This window comes from Drosophila willistoni, assembly GCF_018902025.1.
Source record: "Drosophila willistoni isolate 14030-0811.24 chromosome XR unlocalized genomic scaffold, UCI_dwil_1.1 Seg41, whole genome shotgun sequence".
In the NCBI taxonomy this organism is placed as follows: Eukaryota; Metazoa; Arthropoda; class Insecta; order Diptera; family Drosophilidae; genus Drosophila; species Drosophila willistoni.
In genome coordinates, this window is record NW_025814058.1 from 1,315,477 (window position 1) to 1,335,890 (window position 20,414).

Below are 20,414 nucleotides of genomic sequence, written 5' to 3' on the forward strand. Positions count from 1 at the left end.
AATAGATGTTAAAATTCCGATAGCAAATGTTGCAGCCAGATAATCGATAATTACTATCGCAAAGTATTGTGATAATTATTGCGCTGTTGTGATAACTTTTCTCGTCTACGTCCTGATCAGTTCTACTTATATAATTTGGGTTGAAATTGTCAACTTAAAGTGTTAATTCTAGTATTTTTTTTAAACGTAAAGTTATCGATTAATGTTTTAAATTACAATCGACTTGTGTGTTATCATTTTAATATCGATAAGTACGGGGTAAGAATCGATTACTTTTCGATTGAGATTGAGAGAATCAAAATTCGTTCTGTCGTGTTTTTTTCCGTTTTATTATAGAAAAGTATTTATAACTAGCAAGAAATTAAAAAGGAAAACAGCACAATAATCCATATAGTATGTAACCAAAAACCGGGCAACGATTGAAAGAAGCACAAGATTAGCTTCTTCTTTTACATATCGTATGCATATCCATATCCAGAGTTTCTTAGTATATATATATGTGTGTGTGTGTGTGTGTGCATCAATTTTGCCAAATTGGCATTAAAGTGAAATCTTTGAGTCATGCCCAGGCAAAGAAATTGTCCACTGCATTAAACTGACGGAATATACATTTAAATTCAGGGCCACAAACAAACCCCCCAGGTGAATCGAAAGTTTCAGGCTTATATCCTGGCAAAAACCCAAGTCCCCGCCCTCGGGCTACTCAGCACCCACTTCTTATGTCTTGGCTTTGACCATGTGGTACGTGCGTGCGTTAGTGTGCGTGTGCGTAGAAAGCTGACAAAAATTTTCAAGGTTCCTGTGGTCTGTAATATGTGCCTGTTCTTCGGGGCCTGACCTGGCCTTCAAAATTCAGTTTTTAAACTTGGCCTTTTTCCATGTTGGTTTGGCCAAAAATCAATGCAAATAGTGCGTACAGAAAGATGACTTCATTATGTGCAGACCCAGCCCCAGCCCTAGACCTACACCGTGTTGAAATATGACTCGCGTTTGTTTAAACAATTCCCAGTCTAAGCAAATATGTATACAAATTCAATTTCTCTATTTATTCCTCTAGACGAGTGAGCCGACACCAAAATGCGCCAACCGTAGAGAAAGCGGAGAAACTGACAGACGCTCTATCAACAAATAATAAAACAAAAAGAAAGAAAAAAACAAAAACAATAGGAAAACTAACAGACAGCTAAGTGCAAGCCAAGTCTCAAGACCCAGCTAAACTAACATCAAAACCAAAAAGACAAGTAAAACAAACGAAAAATAAAACAGGCGCCTGGAATAGGAGAATGGTCAGAAAGCAAGCCGATTCGGAAGCGTCCTTAGTAGTAAGTCAGCAGCAGCAGCAACAGCAGCAGCAGTTGAAGTTGGAACAGCAGCAACAGCAGCAGCAGCAGGAGCAACGCATCGATATCGATTTGACATCTGATCCACCCATTTCGGGCAGTTATAATTTCGCTAGGCAGGCTCATCAGGCCAATGCTGCAATATGCAATAATAATTATTCGCAATTAAAGTCATCCACACTTGCCACCAGCTATGAACACAACTCGCCTCACAACTTCCAGTTGCAGAATGCCCATCTTGCCTCAATGCCCTACAACATTAATGCGTTGCCGCCACAGAATACCGTATCCAGTTCAGCCGGCGCCATTATGCCCACGGAGATACCAGCCGAGGATGAGGAACGGCTCGAGCGTATCTTTAATCAATTGGACCGAGACGGCGATGGCAAAATCGACATACACGATCTGTCGGCGGCGCTTCACGAATTTGGCTTGTCGAGCGTCTACGCGGAAGTGAGTAAAATTAAACAAGAGGAGGGGAAAATGTTAAATATATGTTTTATGGGGTCTTAGCACCCCCAAATTTGTATTTTATTCTCCTCCAAATTGTAACAGCTATCTCTCGTAAATATTTCATTTATTTCAAGTTCATTTCTGTTATGGATTTTAAAAAAACATTCGAATCAAAAATGCTTTACAGAAAGATTTTGATAGTAAATGAATGTTATACATGTTATGTCAAGACATTTGTTCAAGCATTTCTTATAATAATATCCAAAACTTCTGATAATTATGAGAATATCATTAAATAAAAAAACATCAAAGTATGTGTAGAAGAAAATATGGCCCCCAGGTTAGGAGTGTAGATATGACGCCACTGTGTACAATAGAAAGGTGTCGTGGATGCCAACAGAATTAACATAAATTGGCCATATGTGGCCCAGGCCCTGCCATTCATTGAAACAAGCAAAAAAGAAAAGAAAAAATTAACATTCATCTCAAAGATATGCCAAAAAGCTTATAAGCAGATAAACAATAGACACAAGAAGTATGTATGTAGTAAAAGATCTGTACACAGATCTTTTGCAAATTCATTGTAAGTGTGCACAATGAAATATGCAAAACAGACGGCACACGATGTAAAAAGGTCTCACAAATTGTTTAATTTTAGAATTATCGTTTCGATTTTTCGTTGCAAAATTCATTTCGAATTTGTGTATTTGCATTAATCAGCATCAGAATCAAAAAGAACTAGAGACCGACCCCATTGTACCCCGTTTAACGTTGGACAATGCTTTTTATGGTTTCCTCCATGTTTTTTTTTATGTAATTTCTTGTACGAGAAGCCGAAGCCGAAGCCTTCCATTATGTTATAGAAATTGATTTGTGTTTATTGATTTAGGCAATACGCCTGTTACAATCATGTATGTCAAATTGGCGCCAACTGTCTAATATATCCTAATTTTTGTTTCATTTACACCCCCGTTTTGTTAGAAATTTTTGCAACAATCGGACACGAATCAAAGCGGCAATGTTGGCTTCGCCGAGTTTCTACACTATGTGCGGGAGCACGAGAAGAATTTGTGCTTGCAGTTCTCACACCTAGACAAAAATCGTGATGGTAAGTGGAAACCAGAAATGCAGGATATGATCGAAAACGTGCATATGTAAGGTAATTAATCAATTCACATGAATTGCAGGCAAAGTGGATTTGGAAGAGCTAATCTCCGCTTTCAAGGACCTGGGCTTGGATATTGACCTGGACGAGGCTAGAAAATTGCTCACTAGGTAGACAATACTCTTTGGCAAATTTAGGGAATATTTTCTTAATCAATTTTCTTCTTTTGTGCACACAGAATGGACAAAGATGGCAGCCTGAACATTAGCTTTAATGAGTGGCGTGACTTTATGCTCCTGGCGCCCTCAACTGATATACATGATTTGATTAAATTTTGGCGGCACTCTACTGTAAGTATTTCATTTAGTTGTTTGTGTCGGCGCTTCTAATACTTGCTACAAATACTTATTATACATATTTCAATTGAAGTCTGCTTCCTTGCGGTTAATTTGTATAGAGTGTTGTTCTTTGAATTTGAATTGATATGTTTCGATCGATTCGTTTTTTGTTTTCTTTCTTTGAATTGTATATAAATATTATCTTATTGTTAGTGAATCAGTCATATTCGTATGTTTAAACTAATTGTTCAAATTTTCAACTTCCTCTTCCTTCCTCTCCCTCTTTTGTTACACACCCGATCAACTTACGCGTGCTACATACCTAAAAAATGAACATGTAGTACCCCTACACACATCACTCCTGACTAACTGAGGAAGATCTGAAGGTAGATATATCTGACAACAAAAAAAAAAAAAAACAAACAAAACTTAAAAACAAAACAAAAAAAAAAAAACAAAATCAAAACCATGAAACTATTTCGATAACTATAGCTATTGTCGTAGTCTCTCACCGTAGTTGTAGGAGAGGGGGCACTTTAACACCGATACACTTCATTCTTCATCATACCACATCACCATGAGTAGCCTACACACACACACACACAAAGTCCATCCTTCCACACATGGCTTATCAGTCATAAACCCATTTACAATTACTTATATACATACATACATACATATATGTATGTATACGTATGTATACAGAATATAGCGTAAATTCTCATACGCACTGACATTCAAAATCGAGTCAAGGCCCTCCTCCTCCGCCCACTGATATTGCTGAGTGACCCATTAAGCGTACACCTGAACTTTTCCATTTAAGAGTCCGCTATTAAAAATTGCCTCGAAAAGCTTGAAAAGCTCGCTCTTATTTTTGCTCTTATTGTTAGTGTTGCTCTTATGTGATCTCTTTCGCCTTGACGCAAGTCATGGGTTTTATTTCATCATTTTCAGTTAAAAAAAAAAAAACACACAAAAATGAAAAAACAAAATTAACTTTCATTTTACGATTATATGATATAGTCACTGGGTTTTTGATGATAATGTCCGGATTGGATTGTGGGGGTATTTTTATTTTATTTTGGATTCTTGTTTTGTTGTTTGGTTTTCCGTTTTTCCGTTTGTTGTTGTTATTGTTGTTGCTGCTTTGTTGTCTGCATAATCATTTTGTTTACACATTTCTTCGTTTTATTTAATTCAATTCATTGTTACTTGACATCTTCCGTGCCACTTGGTTGGGTCTTCCGTAAAAAGGGTTACCAATTGTCAAACACGCCGATGGCAATATTAATAACGGTAACAAAGCCACCTTTCAAAAATCGTGATGTTGATAATGATGATGCCATCTAAATAAAAGTTTCACTGATCTACCACGGACCAGAATTCTTAAGGTCAACTGGTTCCTTTCCAACATAGCCGGTTTACTCTCATTCTGCTGACGCAGTCACTTGCTATCAGACAACAAACCAATAGGCTGGGCAGTCAGTCAGGCAGCCAGCCAAACCATCCAGCCTTTTCCAGTTTCCTCATCCATTTCAATCTATTTTTAGCACAAATCGACTAGGATACAGGTCTCGATAGACGAACGACCGCCGTTACACATTAGCCTAATGAAATGTCTTGAACTTGGGGCCAACCGGATAAAAGTGAACTGCAAATGTTGGTGGGAAATGAAGCCTGCGCACTTGCCGGCCGTGCCCCCCTAATTAAGTTGTTGCTTTTGCCTTGCCAGTTGTTGTAATTAAGTTGCCATCGATGGGGGGGACGGACTCTGTGTGCACACGCCGTAGTCTTAGATATAGTACGATGATTGATTCGCCAAGTTCGCGTGGAGATTGGAAATTTTCGCGGGCTGATAAGAATTTTGTCGCTAGACTGCAAAATATTTACTATTTACTTGGAAAATGCCATCTAAATAAAGCTATTGGCTAAAGTTCACAATTGTTAGTCCGGTCTGGTCTGGAAACTGTTGACCGTTTCGTCTTATAAATCAAAATCAGTTAAAGCGATTTCTAACAAAAATCAAACAAATCAAGGTGCTTGATAACCCAGAATTATATATATACATACATCTGTGAGTGTCTCGAATAAATCTATTAATAGTTTGTTAATTCGAACATTAATTTAAATGATTAAACTAATGAAAATAGTGTTTATTGAAGCATCTTGCAGGTGTATTTTTATAATACATATTTTTAATTTTATTGTGCATAACATTAGAATTGAATTTGTAATATTACGCATTTTAAAAACTGGCAATGCAGTTAATAATAATTTTTCATTTACTTAACAAGTTTCACGAATTTATTTAAAGTTTTCGTAAACCTTAAAACTTTTTAGAGACCTCAAAAAGTGTACGGATATTGAACATTTACCTAATTTTACAAATGGATTATTAAATGAGAGTGTTTTAAGTTTTACATTTTCCGTAATTAACTCATTTGCACTTAAAACTCAATTAGGTTATCTAATGCCAGTTTGAGCCCTTTGGCTGACAGTTACTGCGCGTACGTGCAACTTGCACGGCATTGTTTTTTGTTTTTGTTTTTTAATTCGCTTTTATTTAAGCTACTGATTGTGTTGCAATTGAATTGTTTATTTATTGATGTCGTGCCTCAAAGTGTTCTTTATCGTTTTCTTTGTAACAAGCAAAATTATTAACCAGCTGTAAGCCGTTTGTAAGCCAATTGTGAATGTATACCTAATATATACATTGTAAATTCATAGAAAGAAAATGGTTTGAAAAGTTCTCCGACAAAGTTTATATTCTCTTCCAGGTAATCGGTGCTCGTAAGTCATTAGAGGGCTTATTGTAAATAAGCAAAACGTCTTTCTTTTTGATGCAGATGTTTCTTTAAGAATTATTGTTTTAAAGAAAAAAAAAACGCTGTAACGTCAATATAAACGACTTTGAAATACCCTCCGTATATGTTAGGGAATAAACACTAAGTGTACTCCCCTAGTGTGTATTACGGTAATGGGGTCCCGAACCAAAGGCCGATCTCAGAAAATGGGTGTGTCGTTTGAATTCTATATTACTTTCATTCTGCTTATCACTGGAAACAAATATACCTATATACAAATTCATGATCGTTGCGGTTTTTGTTCATTCTATTGACTAGATTGTGAAAGCTTTATTAATCTATTTATTTTGCTATTGATAAGCAGAATGATTTAGGTATTTTTGTGTTTCCTTTTTTTTTTTTTTGTTGTACGTATAGAATTTAATTCTGTTGTCAGCTGACACTAATGAGTGGTTTCTAATTGGGTTTTTAGAAGGAAAAACAAATGCCATCGAAACGACAATGATTACCATAACGTGGAGCCAATTTTTAGATGATCTTTTGCGTCGTTTAATGAAATCCCAGCCCCTCCTAAGCAACAGTTTTGGGTATTATGTGATCTTATCTTAGACTTATCTAAGACTCCTATCCAGTGACGTATGCAAGACATTTTGGTCTTGTTTATCTGTTCATGACAATGCAATGTGTAAAGTTTCCATCGCTTAATGTAAATAAAATTGTAGTCATTCATTTCGGTGTGCCTCAGAGATCACCGTCAGCGTCATAGACCAAGTGATGACCATGAAAATTTAAAGCTTGTCTTGTCCCATATTGGTCGATCAATAATATACCCTATATACCTAAATACATATATGATAATATCAGTTATCAGTCAAAAAAAAGTAAACAATTTCCATTGTGAATTGAACGGAAGCTTCAATTCTTAAAATCAATAACTGCCTTTTGTTCTCTTAATAACGATTAACGTATTCGATTAACATCGGCAACGGTGCTAAGTACCCGTGGATCTATACACACCGTTCCCGTCTCTATTGCACCTCATTGGATTCTTTAGCTTGGTGACGGAGGGAGAGGAGCGGAGGAAAAGGGGAATGTGAAGTGTTCGTTTTGTCACCCTCTCGCTGTGTCCATGATCAGCAGAACTTACGACGCAGTAGCCGGGAGACAAATTCCCCCTGGTCATACGCCCGTCATGTGGCTATCAACAATATATGGGGCCCTTGATTTTAATATAATATATAGCATAGAGAGAGAGTACTCTGCGAAATCGGTGCAAACCGGTTAACTATGCGAAAAACCATCGTCATTTGATATGATAAAGAAACGAATGGGCCAATTAGTAAACAAAATAACAGGCGTATTTTAATAATGTTTTTGGACTGTCTAGACCATTGACTCAAGATATCGTAAATTTTTGGTAGTTCTTTAACTTTTGTTTTTCTGTTGGCCCAGACTGGCCAGCAGGCGACGGACGTAGTCTTGTACTATAAGTCGTATACGTAATATACCAAAAGAAAGAATGACTGAACGAGAGAGCGGGAGAGTGAGAGAGAGAGGGGGTGGCAATTGAAAAGAGCTTGGGGTAAGAGAGAGAAATAAATTGAGAAATTTTACAAAATTACCGGTTAATATGATGCTATAGGTTACGGATTACGGTTTTTAGTTTTGGGGTTGTTTAGAGGCCACACACGCGCAAAAATTCGACAAACTGATAGTTCGAGAGAGAGAGAGAGAGGAGAGAGATGAGGGCAAGGTGGTGATGAGTGCCACACGACGACGACGACAACGACGACGATGATTTGTACTTTGAGCGACAACCGAGCGAGACGAAATCGCGAAGCTTCAGCAATTAGCGAGCGATCGTGTCGTTGGAGCTGACGCTGGCAGCGAGGCATTGCCCACTGCTGGCGCGATGGCGCTCTCCACCATTTTTCAGTCTTGTAGTAGCTGGCTCACGCGTTGGTTGTGTTTGCGCGTTAAATATCTTTTGCGCCGAAGCTTTGTTATATAATTATCAAGCTTTAACAAACGACATCCAATCGTCGTTTCGAATTCAGTCTTTTTGTTCTTTCGAGACAACTGTAAACGCGAATTTTTGTTCAACCAAGTGCCGCGTTCTGTTTGCGAAACGAGCAAAGTCTCAATTTATTCCGATATTACTATATATTATTGTCATAAATAATAGAATTACTCCTTTTTTTTTAAATCATTAATATACCAAAGACACTGAGAAGAGGAGCTGCTGCTTGATTTTGTAACTGCGCTCCAAGTGAAAGTTTTTAATTATTTTGTTGTGTGTTTTTTTTTGTTGTTGAGAAAAACCAAAGCCAGTGAAAGCTAAACACAATAGACTATAGACACTCAAACAAAAAGTTATACATTCCGCAATTGTAAATAGCGGAAATTAGGAAACGGAATTAACTTATAAATCCATCAAACAAAAACAAAGTAGTTTTGTGTCCAACAAAATGCTGCGAAATAGCACATATTCATATAATTTGCCAGTCGATTACCATAATATACAACAAATGGCAGTCGCTGGTGATATGATGGAGGATTTTGCTGTCATATTTCGTGATATGATGGGACGGGTAGGTGTCTTTTTTATACCTTTTGATTATAAATACATAAGTAATTACTAGATTGCCGATGATGATGATGATGATGAATGAAAGTGTAATGTGGGATATATACATATGTATATATGTGCATAGATCATGACGTTGATGCTGATGATGTCCAGTGTGTTCTGGAATTTCCTATTCTAAGCATACACCATTAGGTGCAACGGAAGTTGACTCATTGCTAGTGTAGGCGTGTGCTTGTGTGTGTGTGTGTGTGTGTGTGCGGGGCTCGATCTAGTCAGCAAACTGCCTTGTTGTTTATCTTATCGGTTTTGCCCACATTTCCACAGAAATTTCAATAAGACGAAACATTTTATATTGTTTTATGAGCAATCTCTCTTTCCAGCTCTCAGTTTAGAGTCAGCTAAAAATACCCTTTAAGAAATTGCCAGCGTTGCACGTTTCAATTGTTGTTATATCTGTGCAGCTGTTGCAGCACCGCACCACCATCACAATTGCTTGCTTGTACGTGTGCGGATTGGAATTCAGTCTTTTTGTTTCCACTTTAGCTTGACTTTTCAGTTACGTAGCAGCAGCAGCAGATCAATCGATTTGGGCGCATGGCAACAGCGCGCCAAAAACAAAACCAAAACCAAAAAAAAAAAAAAAAAAGAAGTCAAGCCAACAACATTAAACGTGCTGCTGCTGATATGGTGAACACAGTGGTGGGCTTACAGCAGGAAAGAGGGGGGGTCGGTGTGAAGGTTTCAAAACTTCCCAATGCCACTTGCAATGTGGGGAAATACCCGTTTTCTTGATAATTCAACCACCACAACTCTCTATACAACTTTAGTTTCGATCAGTAAAAAAAATGGTAGTTCTACCCCTCATACAATGCAGCTCCTAGATCCGCCACTGATATGAAGAGGGGGAACTGGTCTGTGGGGCTGTCGTCGCGTCGTCGTCGTCGTCGTCTTTGACTCCGTCTTCGTCTTTATCGTCAACAACGACGACGACATACTTTGATCACACTCACACACTGGCAACCTCGTGGCGAATGTCTCTCCATCTCTCTTAGTCTCTGCCGCTCTCCGTCTATCTCCACGATCAGTTGGCGCTCTTTTAAGTTGACTGTAAACTGAGTCGCTTGTTGCCAAGTGAACTGCGCCTAGTGCTTGGTGCCAACGTCACAGTTTGTGCTCTTGGCCAACATATGTATTATGGCTGGCGGCGGGGGATCTACACCCGACAATATGTAATGAATATTTGTGTTTAACTGAGTCAGCAGCACGACGTGCCTACGTTGTTGGCCCCCAAACCGCCACCTTCGCCCTGCTCCATCCTCCATCCTCCCATTGTCGTAGGTTGGACAGGTCAGGCCCCCATCATGGCAATCGAGTGACGTCAAATGTGCAAACAGTTTTCTGTTTATTTCGGTTTTATTTTCATTATTATTATTATAAAAAAAACAGAAACAAACTTGTTGATCTTTTATATTTCATTTACTGGAAATTGTTGACGCACTGTCTGAGAAAAAGAAACACAAACGTTTGCGTCATTCAATCGGGGGGAATAACAACAACAAGTGAGCTTATAAGTTCAAGCCTCATTGACAGCACATCTTGGCCTAGTTTGCCTTCCATCATCATCATGTCTTGTAATCATTCATTTGCTATGGCCCATGGTATCAATGCGTTTCAGATTCGCTCCGGCTTCGACTTCGGCCCAGTTTGCCTTGAATACGAATGGTGGAGGCTCAATTGAATTGAGACGTCACCCATCCAATCTCAAGGCATTTGGTTTAACCTATCCACGTAGACACACCAATTTGGTTAATCTCTGGCTAACCAGTTGTAACCGCTTATTTTTAGAAACACTTCCACATTTCCGAGCCAAAAACAAAAGAATTCAACAAAAATAGATATAAATAGATATATGTATGTATGTGGACGATTGTGTGTATAAAACGTACACAAAAAAAAAAAAACTCTTTTCACTGTCATGTGGTCTAGCTATCTATATGTATATGTTTTTTTTATTGGCCTATACATATATATATATTTCGACTTTGACATTGCATTTTTGTAAATTTTTCCAAAAAATTTCTGTATTACGCTTAAATTTTCCATAGTCCATTATTGTGCGATTTGAGTGTTTGTATAATGAACCAATTAACATTTTCCATTGGAAAAGAATTTCACACATTTTGGCATGTGATTGGGCCCAAATGGGCTAAACGTAAATTTGTAAAATAAACTATTGAAAATTGTTGTTTATCAACAATTTTTGCCCCTTCATCTTATTCATTTGTGACATCACGGAATGTCAAGGAAGAGAAAAAATGAAAGCCAAAAAAAAGGTGTAAAGAAATTTGGCAAATAATTCAAACGGAGGAGGAGGCAGCTCTCTTTTGTGTCTAAATATAGCATTTGGACGATTTTGGTCAATTCTATTTGCTTATATGCAAATCTTAAACACATATTTATTTCGCAGTGCAAAAAAAAAAGGCTTCAATGCTGAATGAATTTGCATTTATTCCATTTCCCGACTATAACTGATAGAAAAGAATATTATTTATTATATAATATACATTCAGTTTTCTTTAAAGTATTTTGATTATAGAAATCCTTGTAATGAATTAAGTTTGATGAACTACTAAGAAAAACTCTTTCTATGCTTTTGTTTCCTAATCAAAAAAAAAAAAAGATTATTCTGCCCTATCCTTGGTTAAATATTATTATGACCATCACTTGTTGTTGGCTGTTGTTTTTGTTGTTATTATTATTATTATTTACTTAGTCATTTAAACCTCCAAATTGACTTGAATGGCCTTTTATCGCAATGCCCGACAGTCAGTCCAGCCAACCAGTCAGTCAAAGGCAACTGAACTTGTTCATTCATACCGAATGGAATTGGTTTCACCTTGAAATCCTACAACCGCCGAATATGTCTAAATAAGGGGGGGTCTGGGAGGGGGAGTATTTTCTCTTTTGCAATCACAATTAGACAGAAATATATTGTCAATCCATAGTTATTAGTGGTTTGTTCATTTTGCCTATCTTATTTCATATATTTTTGGTTTTTTGTTATTTGCTAATTTCCGAAAAAGCTTTTGCAAAAAAAAAAATCACAAGACCCGCGCGGTTGGTTATCATGTTCAGACAGCTTTCAGTTATTTTGCGAACAAAATGAAAAAAAAAAAACACACACACACAACTGAAAACAAATTATCAGCAATCGCACTGTGTTTTGTTAATTATCAGTTAAGAGGGATTGGGGCTTGGTTCTCAATTCCGACAAAAGCCAATTATCCTAAAGTCGAAGCCTAGAGCCAAAACGACAGAATGTGTCTATAAAACCAGCAAATCGGCCATATTACACAATTTTGAGGCGTCGTTGGCGTCGGCGTCAACGTCGCTGTCGGAAGGGGAAGGAAAGGTGGCAAGGGAAGAGAAGGGGAGGGGAGGTGCCGTGTCTGAGAGCAAAACAAAATCACACAAATTGGGTATATAGTGTCGGCACGAGTTGGATATAAATTGAAAACAACAAATACAGCCAAGTTTTGGTAGTCGACTATTAGAATATCTCTTGACAGACACACACACACACAAGGGTAATCTTATTTGGAAAGGTCTTTGGTTTCTTCAATGAATCTGTTTGAACCAAAACTAAAAAGATGTTTTTAAATATTACAATTCCTCTTTTAATATGCCCATTTAATCTATAACTATTACATGGTGGGCAGGTGGCAAGGAGAGGGAAGAAGAATAGGCGACACATACCAACTGAGAACGAATGATATAACCTTTTGCGGGCTAGACTATTGCATAGTTTTTTGTTTTGCTTTCGCTTGTTTCCGCCTCGCGTTTTTGCGACACATTCTGTGGCGCGTGTGTAAGTTGCGTAGTTTTGTCCCCAACCACGCCCCCTTGTTACCTCACCCGCCGACCATCCATGGGGATGCATATGTACATATATCTTTTTTTAGTCACATAGCAGTTGCATGGCATGGCAGAGCGAGCGAAGGCGTTGCAAGAGAAACAGAAACAAATGCAATTGCATTTAACTATGGCAGGTTGCATTTTATTTTGTATTGTTTTTTTTGTTTTACCTGATAATTATCTTGTGTTGGCCATTTTGTGATAAATTGATGCATACTTTCAGGCAGGCGGCGGCAAGCAAGAATATCTGCTCCACCTCCTTCTGTCACCTCTTCTTAGACCACTTACATCGCATCATCGTTCAGATGGCGATCCGAATATGGTATTTGGTTCACAGCACAATTATATTTTATGCAGATTTAGATTTGTTAACATTTGAAATGATTCAAAAATGTTTGTAAATTAATTGAGTTGTGTGTTTCCTTTTTTAATTTGTTGCTTGCAGTACCTCGACATTGGCGAGGATATGAATGTACCTGATGACTTCACACAAAAGGAAATGCAGACGGGACTTTGGTGGCGTCACTTGGTCGCCGGTGGCATAGCTGGAGCAGTGTCACGCACATGCACAGCTCCCTTGGACAGAATCAAAGTGTATTTGCAGGTAAGCTGAAACAGAAAGTCGAATTTTGTTACATCCCCATCAACCATTTGTGTTTTTTTTGTTTGTTGTCATTGTCAGGTACAAACACACAGAATGGGAATCTCAGAGTGCATGCAAATTATGCTAAATGAAGGCGGCTCGCGTAGCATGTGGCGCGGCAATGGCATCAATGTCCTTAAAATTGCACCAGAAACAGCACTCAAATTCGCTGCTTATGAGCAAATGAAACGCTTGATACGCGGCGAGGATGCCACACGACAAATGAGCATTGTGGAACGCTTCTATGCGGGCGCCGCTGCTGGTGGCATCTCTCAGACTATCATATATCCCATGGAGGTCCTAAAGACGCGCCTGGCGTTGCGCAAGACGGGCCAATATGCGGGAATAGCAGATGCAGCTACCAAAATCTATAAGCAAGAGGGAGCGCGAAGTTTCTATCGCGGCTATGTGCCCAATATATTGGGTATTCTGCCCTATGCTGGCATCGATTTGGCTGTCTACGAGACGCTCAAGCGTCGTTACATTGCCAGCCACGATAATAATGAGCAGCCCAGCTTTTTGGTGCTCCTGGCCTGCGGCAGTACATCGAGTGCTCTCGGTCAGCTTTGCTCCTATCCCCTGGCCCTGGTGCGAACACGGCTACAGGCACAAGGTAAGCTATAATCAGCCATTTAATCTGCCAGACGATTCTAATTACTAATTCCTTTACTTTTTCAAACAGCCGCCGAAACAATAAGCAACCAGAAGCGAAAGACACAGATTCCCCTCAAGAGTAGCGATGCCCACAGCGGTGAAGAGACCATGACGGGTCTGTTCCGCAAGATTGTGCGACAAGAGGGCCTGACGGGACTGTACCGTGGCATTACACCGAATTTCCTCAAGGTGCTGCCCGCCGTATCCATCAGCTATGTTGTCTATGAATACTCGAGTCGGGCGCTGGGCATTAAAATGTCGTGAGATGGTTGCCCCCAAACGAATCGATGCTCAACCATCTGCCCGATCAGGTTAACTCAACGGTTATTGGCTGTGGCTCTCTGCAGTGCGGATGTCATGGCTGTGGCTACCACTCCCACTACTTCTCTGATGCTCTGCTCTCCATTGTGTATAGTACTAGTAGTTGTGGTAGTTGTTAGATGTAAGATCAATCGCTCTCTCCTTGTCTGTTCCTTTTCTATCGCCTATTCCTATCATCTTCCTTTACATTTCGCTCTGCGAGTGGCGACAGGATCTTCTCATCAAGAAGTGTACCACAAGCTGCTGTTTTCCTTAAGTGTAGAACAGGCCTCTTCCAAGCTTTTTGGTATATACCAATATATAGGTTTATTAGATTTTTTGTGAGTCTTTTTTTTTTATTTTTTATTCTTATTTTCTGGGTAATGTCTAGTTCAATCAGTTTGGTTATTTTCTTAAAATACAAAATAAGTGATACTATGGCTAATTTATTTATATATGAAAAAACAAAAAAAAAAAAAAAACGAAACAAAAAACAAAGAAAGTAAAGCAAAGGAAATAGAGAAACTAAACATTATGTTTAAGGCCAGGCGCGTGAAAGTCGTGGAACAAATCCCAAAATTTTCTTAAGTCATCCTAGTTAGCCGGCAGTGTTTAGGTCCACACATAGAAGAGCCGAATTGTAACAATTAAGTGCTAATTTATTAACATTTAGGCTACGTCCCGAAGGGTAATCGAAATCAAAATCGCCTTCAGTGCTCGCAACAGCAAAAACAAAAATGAAATAAAAAGAAAAACAAAAAATAAACAAAAAACATAACAAAAACACTCGTACCAAAACCAAAATACAAAAAAAAAAACAAAAACTGAAAAACTAAAACTAAGCAGACAAAATTCTCAGAATTGTAACAGCAAATCAGGACGGTTAGGTAGTTAATTGATTGATTGGTGGCTGAGAAAACTGGGAATGAATCGTTAAGTTAGTTACTTAGTTAGTTAGTTAGTGCAGAGTGATAAAACCGAATGTTGTGACCCGAGATCGAAGTCCATTCATACTTGGCAGCGTTTTAGGCTTGTACACACAAAAGACAACAACTGTATAACAAGAAATAAAAAAGAAAAAACAAAAACAAAATCAATAAGAACATTAACAAATTTTCTATATCGATACAAATCCCAAATAAAACGGATAACTATGATGTACTCCTCGTATTTGCTTAGCTTAAAATTATGCAAAATGTTGATGATGATGATGATGATGATGAAGATACAAAATAATAAGCGACACTTAACGTTTGAAATGTGATGATAATAGTTTATAATATACATACATACATACATACATACATACATACATACACATACACATACATACATTATATAGATATATATATCTACCAATTAACTACCGACTTATGCGCTTCTAAAGTCGCGCTCGCAGTTGTTCGAGACGGCGGCGAGGCTGACAAATTTTTTTAGCATTTTATTTGTTAAGTTTAGTGACACTTTCTCTTAGATTGTATTATGTGAAATGAAATGCCAACGAGATTAATTGTGACTAAAGCTAACAAACGAAACAAATACAAGTACATATATACATATATAAACAAAGAAACAAGCAAAACAAACTATTAAAAAACAAAACAAAAAACAACAATATGAAAATATATAACTTATTTTTCAAAATCTTTCTCTGCAAATAAACAAAACAAATTATAAATCTCCTCTAACCATTTTCCATTTTAATGATACAACAACAACAACAACAACAAAAAACCAACTAATTCAAATGAAATATTTTTATAATTTTTTTTTTTTTTTGAGCATATTATTTTTTACTTTATATTTAATTAGCCAATTGAATTTTCATTTTGTACATTATTCTTATATTTAGTGAAAATACAAATTGTACGGTTTTTATAATTTTTCAATTCAAAACAAAAAAAAAAAAAAAAACAAAAACCTAATCAGAAACAATGCATTTTTATACGCAAGAATTATAATCAATGAAGATATCACATTTCACTTATTTAAACTTCACATTCAAATTCATTTAAATGCTGATCTGAGAAAAAAGTTAAAAGAAACAGACATACATTATTTGATATATAAATAAATATAGCAATTAAACTGCAACAACAACAACAACAACTGCAAAAATACTTGTTTATTTTATTTCTCTATTTATTTTCTATTATTTGACTTTCAGTTTGAGTTTTGATTAGGATGTATTTAATTTCAGACAATGCTGCGTTTTCATCTTTGTTCATAAAATTGATCCATACTCTTCCCACAGTGAGATATATTTCATATATAATCCATTCATAAATCCATCAGATATAGAGTATTCCAATTTGTTACAGCCAAAAAGTTTCGAAAATTTATTAGTCTAAACGGAACGAGACAACTCGATCAAAAGATACACTTGAAGAAATGTAATACATAATTGTTTTTTTTTCCTCTGTACACGTAGGTTTGTACTTTTTCAAGATCAATTGATATATACTTAATTAGTGAAATACTATAGTCTACAATAGAATTATGTATATTCCGAAAAGTGCAATAGGTAATTCAATTTAAATTGTTCAACTTACGAATATATTGATATACATATAAATAATTAAATACTCAAATATACACAATACATAAATATTGAAATATATATATATATATATATACGTGTATATATATATATATATGTACATATATTGTTATATTTTTGTACGTTTAGCTAATTTTTAAATACAAATTATTTAATGTGATTTATAAGTCCCAATTCAAGTTACAAATAATAATAAAAAACCAAAAGATCTACGATATTAACATTATAATCTGCAAAAGATGTACAAATATTAACTTAAAACAAAAGTCTTATTCAAATAGAAGCGAATGAAAACGAAAACGTTTTGAGGGGCGAGAAGTATTGAACGTTTTTTTTCTTTGGAATCGAAAACAACATTTGGGTAAGGTAGAAGACGTGAGGGTGGACGAATACGTTTAGTTTGTATCAGTTCACCGAGTAGTCAGTCCGTTGCGATTATTTATAACGCAACTAAACGCTAACGAAAAAAGAGAAAGATCGGTTCGGTCGGTGGCTATTTTTGGAGGGGCCACCGCTGTCCGCCAGCTGTTTCCATCTAGTCAAGAGCATCATCATCGATTGCTGTACTCAACAGGAAACGCGGTCGGTTGAGTCAACATTTTCTTCATTAGATACTTCAAATTGCATTTTTTCGTTGTTATTGTTGTTGTTGTGAGTCTCGATATTATGGAGTACGATACTAGTTATCAGCAGATATGCTCTACGCGCACCGTACAGTCGGACAAGAAGGGTTTCTTTAATGAATTCTGCGCCGATGTGAGATCGGCATGTGGGGACAAGTGGCTACAGAACTATTTTGGCAAACTGAAATCAAATGCGGCGCGTGTCTTGTCTATATTCAGTGATCGTGAGGTCTGCGATCCAGTATTGGGTGTACTGGAGCATGTTCAGCCCGTGTTTAAGGCGAAGGAGGCTCTCTTTTCGGCCCAGAGAAGGGCCCAGGCAGACAAGTACTATCTGCTGGCATGCAGCACATCAGAAGAGGAGGAGCGTAAGGAATTGCTACAACAGGGTCTGCTGGCGGCTCATTTGGCCGTGATACGTGCCCCAGCCCGCAATGTGGATGAGAGTATCGATGATGGTCTAACCCTGGCCTTGGCTTATAGATCGCGTTCCTCCATATTGATTGCATTGGGTGAGGGCGAGGCGGCATTGAGCGATTTGAAGTTGGCCAGCAATTTCGGACTGGAACTTAAGGAGAGTGTGGATTACTATTGTAAAATGGCCAAGGCTTATGCCAGTAAGTAGACACCTGCACGAATTTAGCATCTGAACTGTATCAATGTCCATTCTTTTGTCAGCCATGGGGGAAAATGCCCGCTCAGAGATATCATTGAAGATTGCAGAAAAGTTGGCTGGCTCCGATACTGGACTGATTATAGCTTCTCGCAAGGAAATCGCTAATATCAAGCCCAAGGAAAAAGAGGAGACCAGAGAGTTGTTACCAGAATTGACGCATGGCCCAAATCCAGAGCTGAGTGGAGCTGCCCAAGGTGTCAAATTGGTGGAGACCAAGGAAAAGGGACGCTTTGTGGTGGCCAATGGAGGTTTAAAAACCGGGGATGTGGTTCTCTGCGAGAATCCCGTTGCAGCTTGTTTGCTGCCCAACTTCTTTGGCACCAATTGCCATCATTGCTTCAAGCGGTAAGTGGTCTCCATGTCCAGGTGAACGTTAGGTAATCCTATTTGACATACACCACCATTCCAACTACGCAGGCTTCGTAATCCTGTGGCCTGTCTGCATTGCTCGGGTGTGGCCTTCTGCTCGGCTCAGTGTATGGGTGAGGCTTCCGAGAGCTATCATCGTTTCGAGTGCGAGTTCATGGACTTGCTCATTGGTTCGGGCATGTCCATATTGTGTTTCATTGCACTGCGCGTCTTTACACAGGCATCGAGTCTGGAGGATGGACTGAATACCGCAAATTTGCTTTTTGAACATTTGTGCTCTCACGAGGATGTGCGCCAGGCCGATGATTATTTGCAGCGTTCGCTTATGGCTGGTTTCTTGTTGAGGATTTTGCAAAAGGCTCAGTACTTTGGTCGTCGCAAGACCGAAGGAGTTAATCCCACTGCAGTGGAGCTGCAGGTGGCCACATCCTTATTGGGCTTACTTCAGGTCCTTCAGTACAATGCCCATGAAATCTACCAGACACTTGTCACCGATGATCATCGTTTCGAGGGCAGCAAAACAATTCATGTGGGTGCTGGTCTGTATGGCACCGGTTCATATTTCAATCACGAATGTTGGCCCAGGTAAAAGCAAGCAAATGGATTACTGTGATCGAGTTTCGTATTAAGATGCATTTTTATTTCAGCGTAGCCAGTTATTTTGTAGGCAAAAAGCTGGTTCTAAGGACTACAAAGCCACATCGTCCCAATGAAGTGGTCGCTGTCAATTATGGACCCATATTCACCACCATGCATCTCAAGGAACGACAGCGTTCTCTTCGAGGACGTTATGCGTTCAGTTGCAATTGCATGGCCTGTCAGGAAAACTGGCCTCTATTGCAGAAGCTGGATAAGCATGTCAGGTTCTGGTAAGTTATCGAAGTCATCGACAGCCTGTTATTGCCCCAATTCTTACTATTCTTCTATCTCTCTCTCTCTCTCTCTCTCTCTTTCTGTCTCTCTTTTTCAGGTGCACTTCAGCTAATTGTGTTTATTTACTCAAGTTCCCGAAGGATTTGGCGAAAGATGTGCGATGTCCTCGCTGCCGTAAAAATGTCTCACTAAAAGAGAGTGTGGCCAAGCTTATAAAAATTGAAGAACTTTATCGGGAAGCTGCACAGGCCATGCACGCACAGAAGACTGTGGAGGCCATTGAACTTTTCAAAGAGGGCATCGATCTCTTCTATCAAATAGCAGCTCTTCCACATAAGGACACTCTCATTGCGCAACATTCGTTGCTGAAGTGTCTCGCTGATACCGGCACCACATTTAAGAAGTAACAAATATCCTACATAGATGTTTACAATTTAATACCGGTTCATTGATCATCAATAAAGCGGCTTTCCTTCACATGTCTAACGCACTTTCTAAATTACTAAATATATTTTTTTGCAATTCAGTCCTTTATAAAAGAATTTTTCTAACACTTCAAAGGATTCGCGAGAAAATGCCATTGTATTTAAATCAAAAAATCCTTCTAGCTAGAAAAACAATACACAATTTAGTTAGCTCTAGTCAAAGTGGGTCAACAAGCACTACAATGTGCCCAAAAGTCCGTTACGCATTTAAAAATAATTTTAAACCAGCCACCTACTAAGTAATTCTGTTGACCTGGTATTTCATATTATGACCAGAGCAAATTTTGACGTTTAAACTTTAAATATCGTTGCCCGCTAAATTCAAATTATCCAACTGGCAGTTGAATTCAAAAATTCAAATGCCCAAAAGTCCGTTACGCATTTAAAAATAATTTTAAACCAGCCACCTACTAAGTAATTCTGTTGGCCTGGTATTTCATATTATGTCTAGATCAAAGTTTGAAGTTTGAACTTCAAATATCGTTGCCCGCTAAATTTAAATTATCCAACTGGCAGTTAAATTCAAATGCCCAAAAGTCCGTTACGCATTTAAAAATAATTTTAAACCAGCCACCTACTAAGTAATTCTGTTGGCCTGGTATTTCATATTATGTCCAGAGCAAATTTTGACGTTCAAACTTCAAATATCGTTGCCCGCTAAATTCGAATTATCCAACTGGCAGTTG

At 38.1% G+C, this 20,414-nt stretch overlaps 2 protein-coding genes across 4 annotated transcripts; both read left to right on the forward strand.

Moving 5' to 3' along the window:
• The first annotated feature begins 272 nt into the window (after nucleotides 1-272).
• On the forward strand, nucleotides 273-14,722 carry LOC6642929 (calcium-binding mitochondrial carrier protein SCaMC-1-B). 2 transcript variants are annotated; one of them, XM_002065846.4, is made up of 8 exons: nucleotides 273-393; nucleotides 1,058-1,793; nucleotides 2,775-2,901; nucleotides 2,981-3,068; nucleotides 3,137-3,248; nucleotides 12,991-13,149; nucleotides 13,228-13,801; nucleotides 13,871-14,722. In XM_002065846.4, exons 2-8 carry the CDS (start codon nucleotides 1,284-1,286, stop codon nucleotides 14,104-14,106), a joined length of 1,806 nt encoding a protein of 601 aa, XP_002065882.1. In that variant the 5' UTR covers nucleotides 273-393; nucleotides 1,058-1,283; the 3' UTR covers nucleotides 14,107-14,722. The 2 variants fall into 2 exon arrangements, with proteins under 2 accessions (XP_002065882.1, XP_015033769.1); XM_015178283.3 differs by lacking the exons at nucleotides 273-393; nucleotides 1,058-1,793; nucleotides 2,775-2,901; nucleotides 2,981-3,068; nucleotides 3,137-3,248 and adding an exon at nucleotides 8,018-8,631.
• Nucleotides 14,723-17,137: 2,415 nt separating this feature from the next.
• On the forward strand, nucleotides 17,138-19,728 carry LOC6642930 (SET and MYND domain-containing protein 4). 2 transcript variants are annotated; one of them, XM_002065847.4, is made up of 5 exons: nucleotides 17,138-17,942; nucleotides 18,004-18,346; nucleotides 18,419-18,955; nucleotides 19,018-19,239; nucleotides 19,341-19,728. In XM_002065847.4, the coding sequence occupies exons 1-5, from the start codon at nucleotides 17,369-17,371 to the stop codon at nucleotides 19,648-19,650; spliced, it is 1,986 nt and encodes a 661-aa protein (XP_002065883.1). In that variant the 5' UTR covers nucleotides 17,138-17,368; the 3' UTR covers nucleotides 19,651-19,728. The 2 variants fall into 2 exon arrangements, with proteins under 2 accessions (XP_002065883.1, XP_023031929.1); XM_023176161.2 differs by lacking the exon at nucleotides 19,341-19,728 and having other exon boundaries at nucleotides 19,023-19,139.
• The last annotated feature ends 686 nt before the right edge of the window (nucleotides 19,729-20,414 follow it).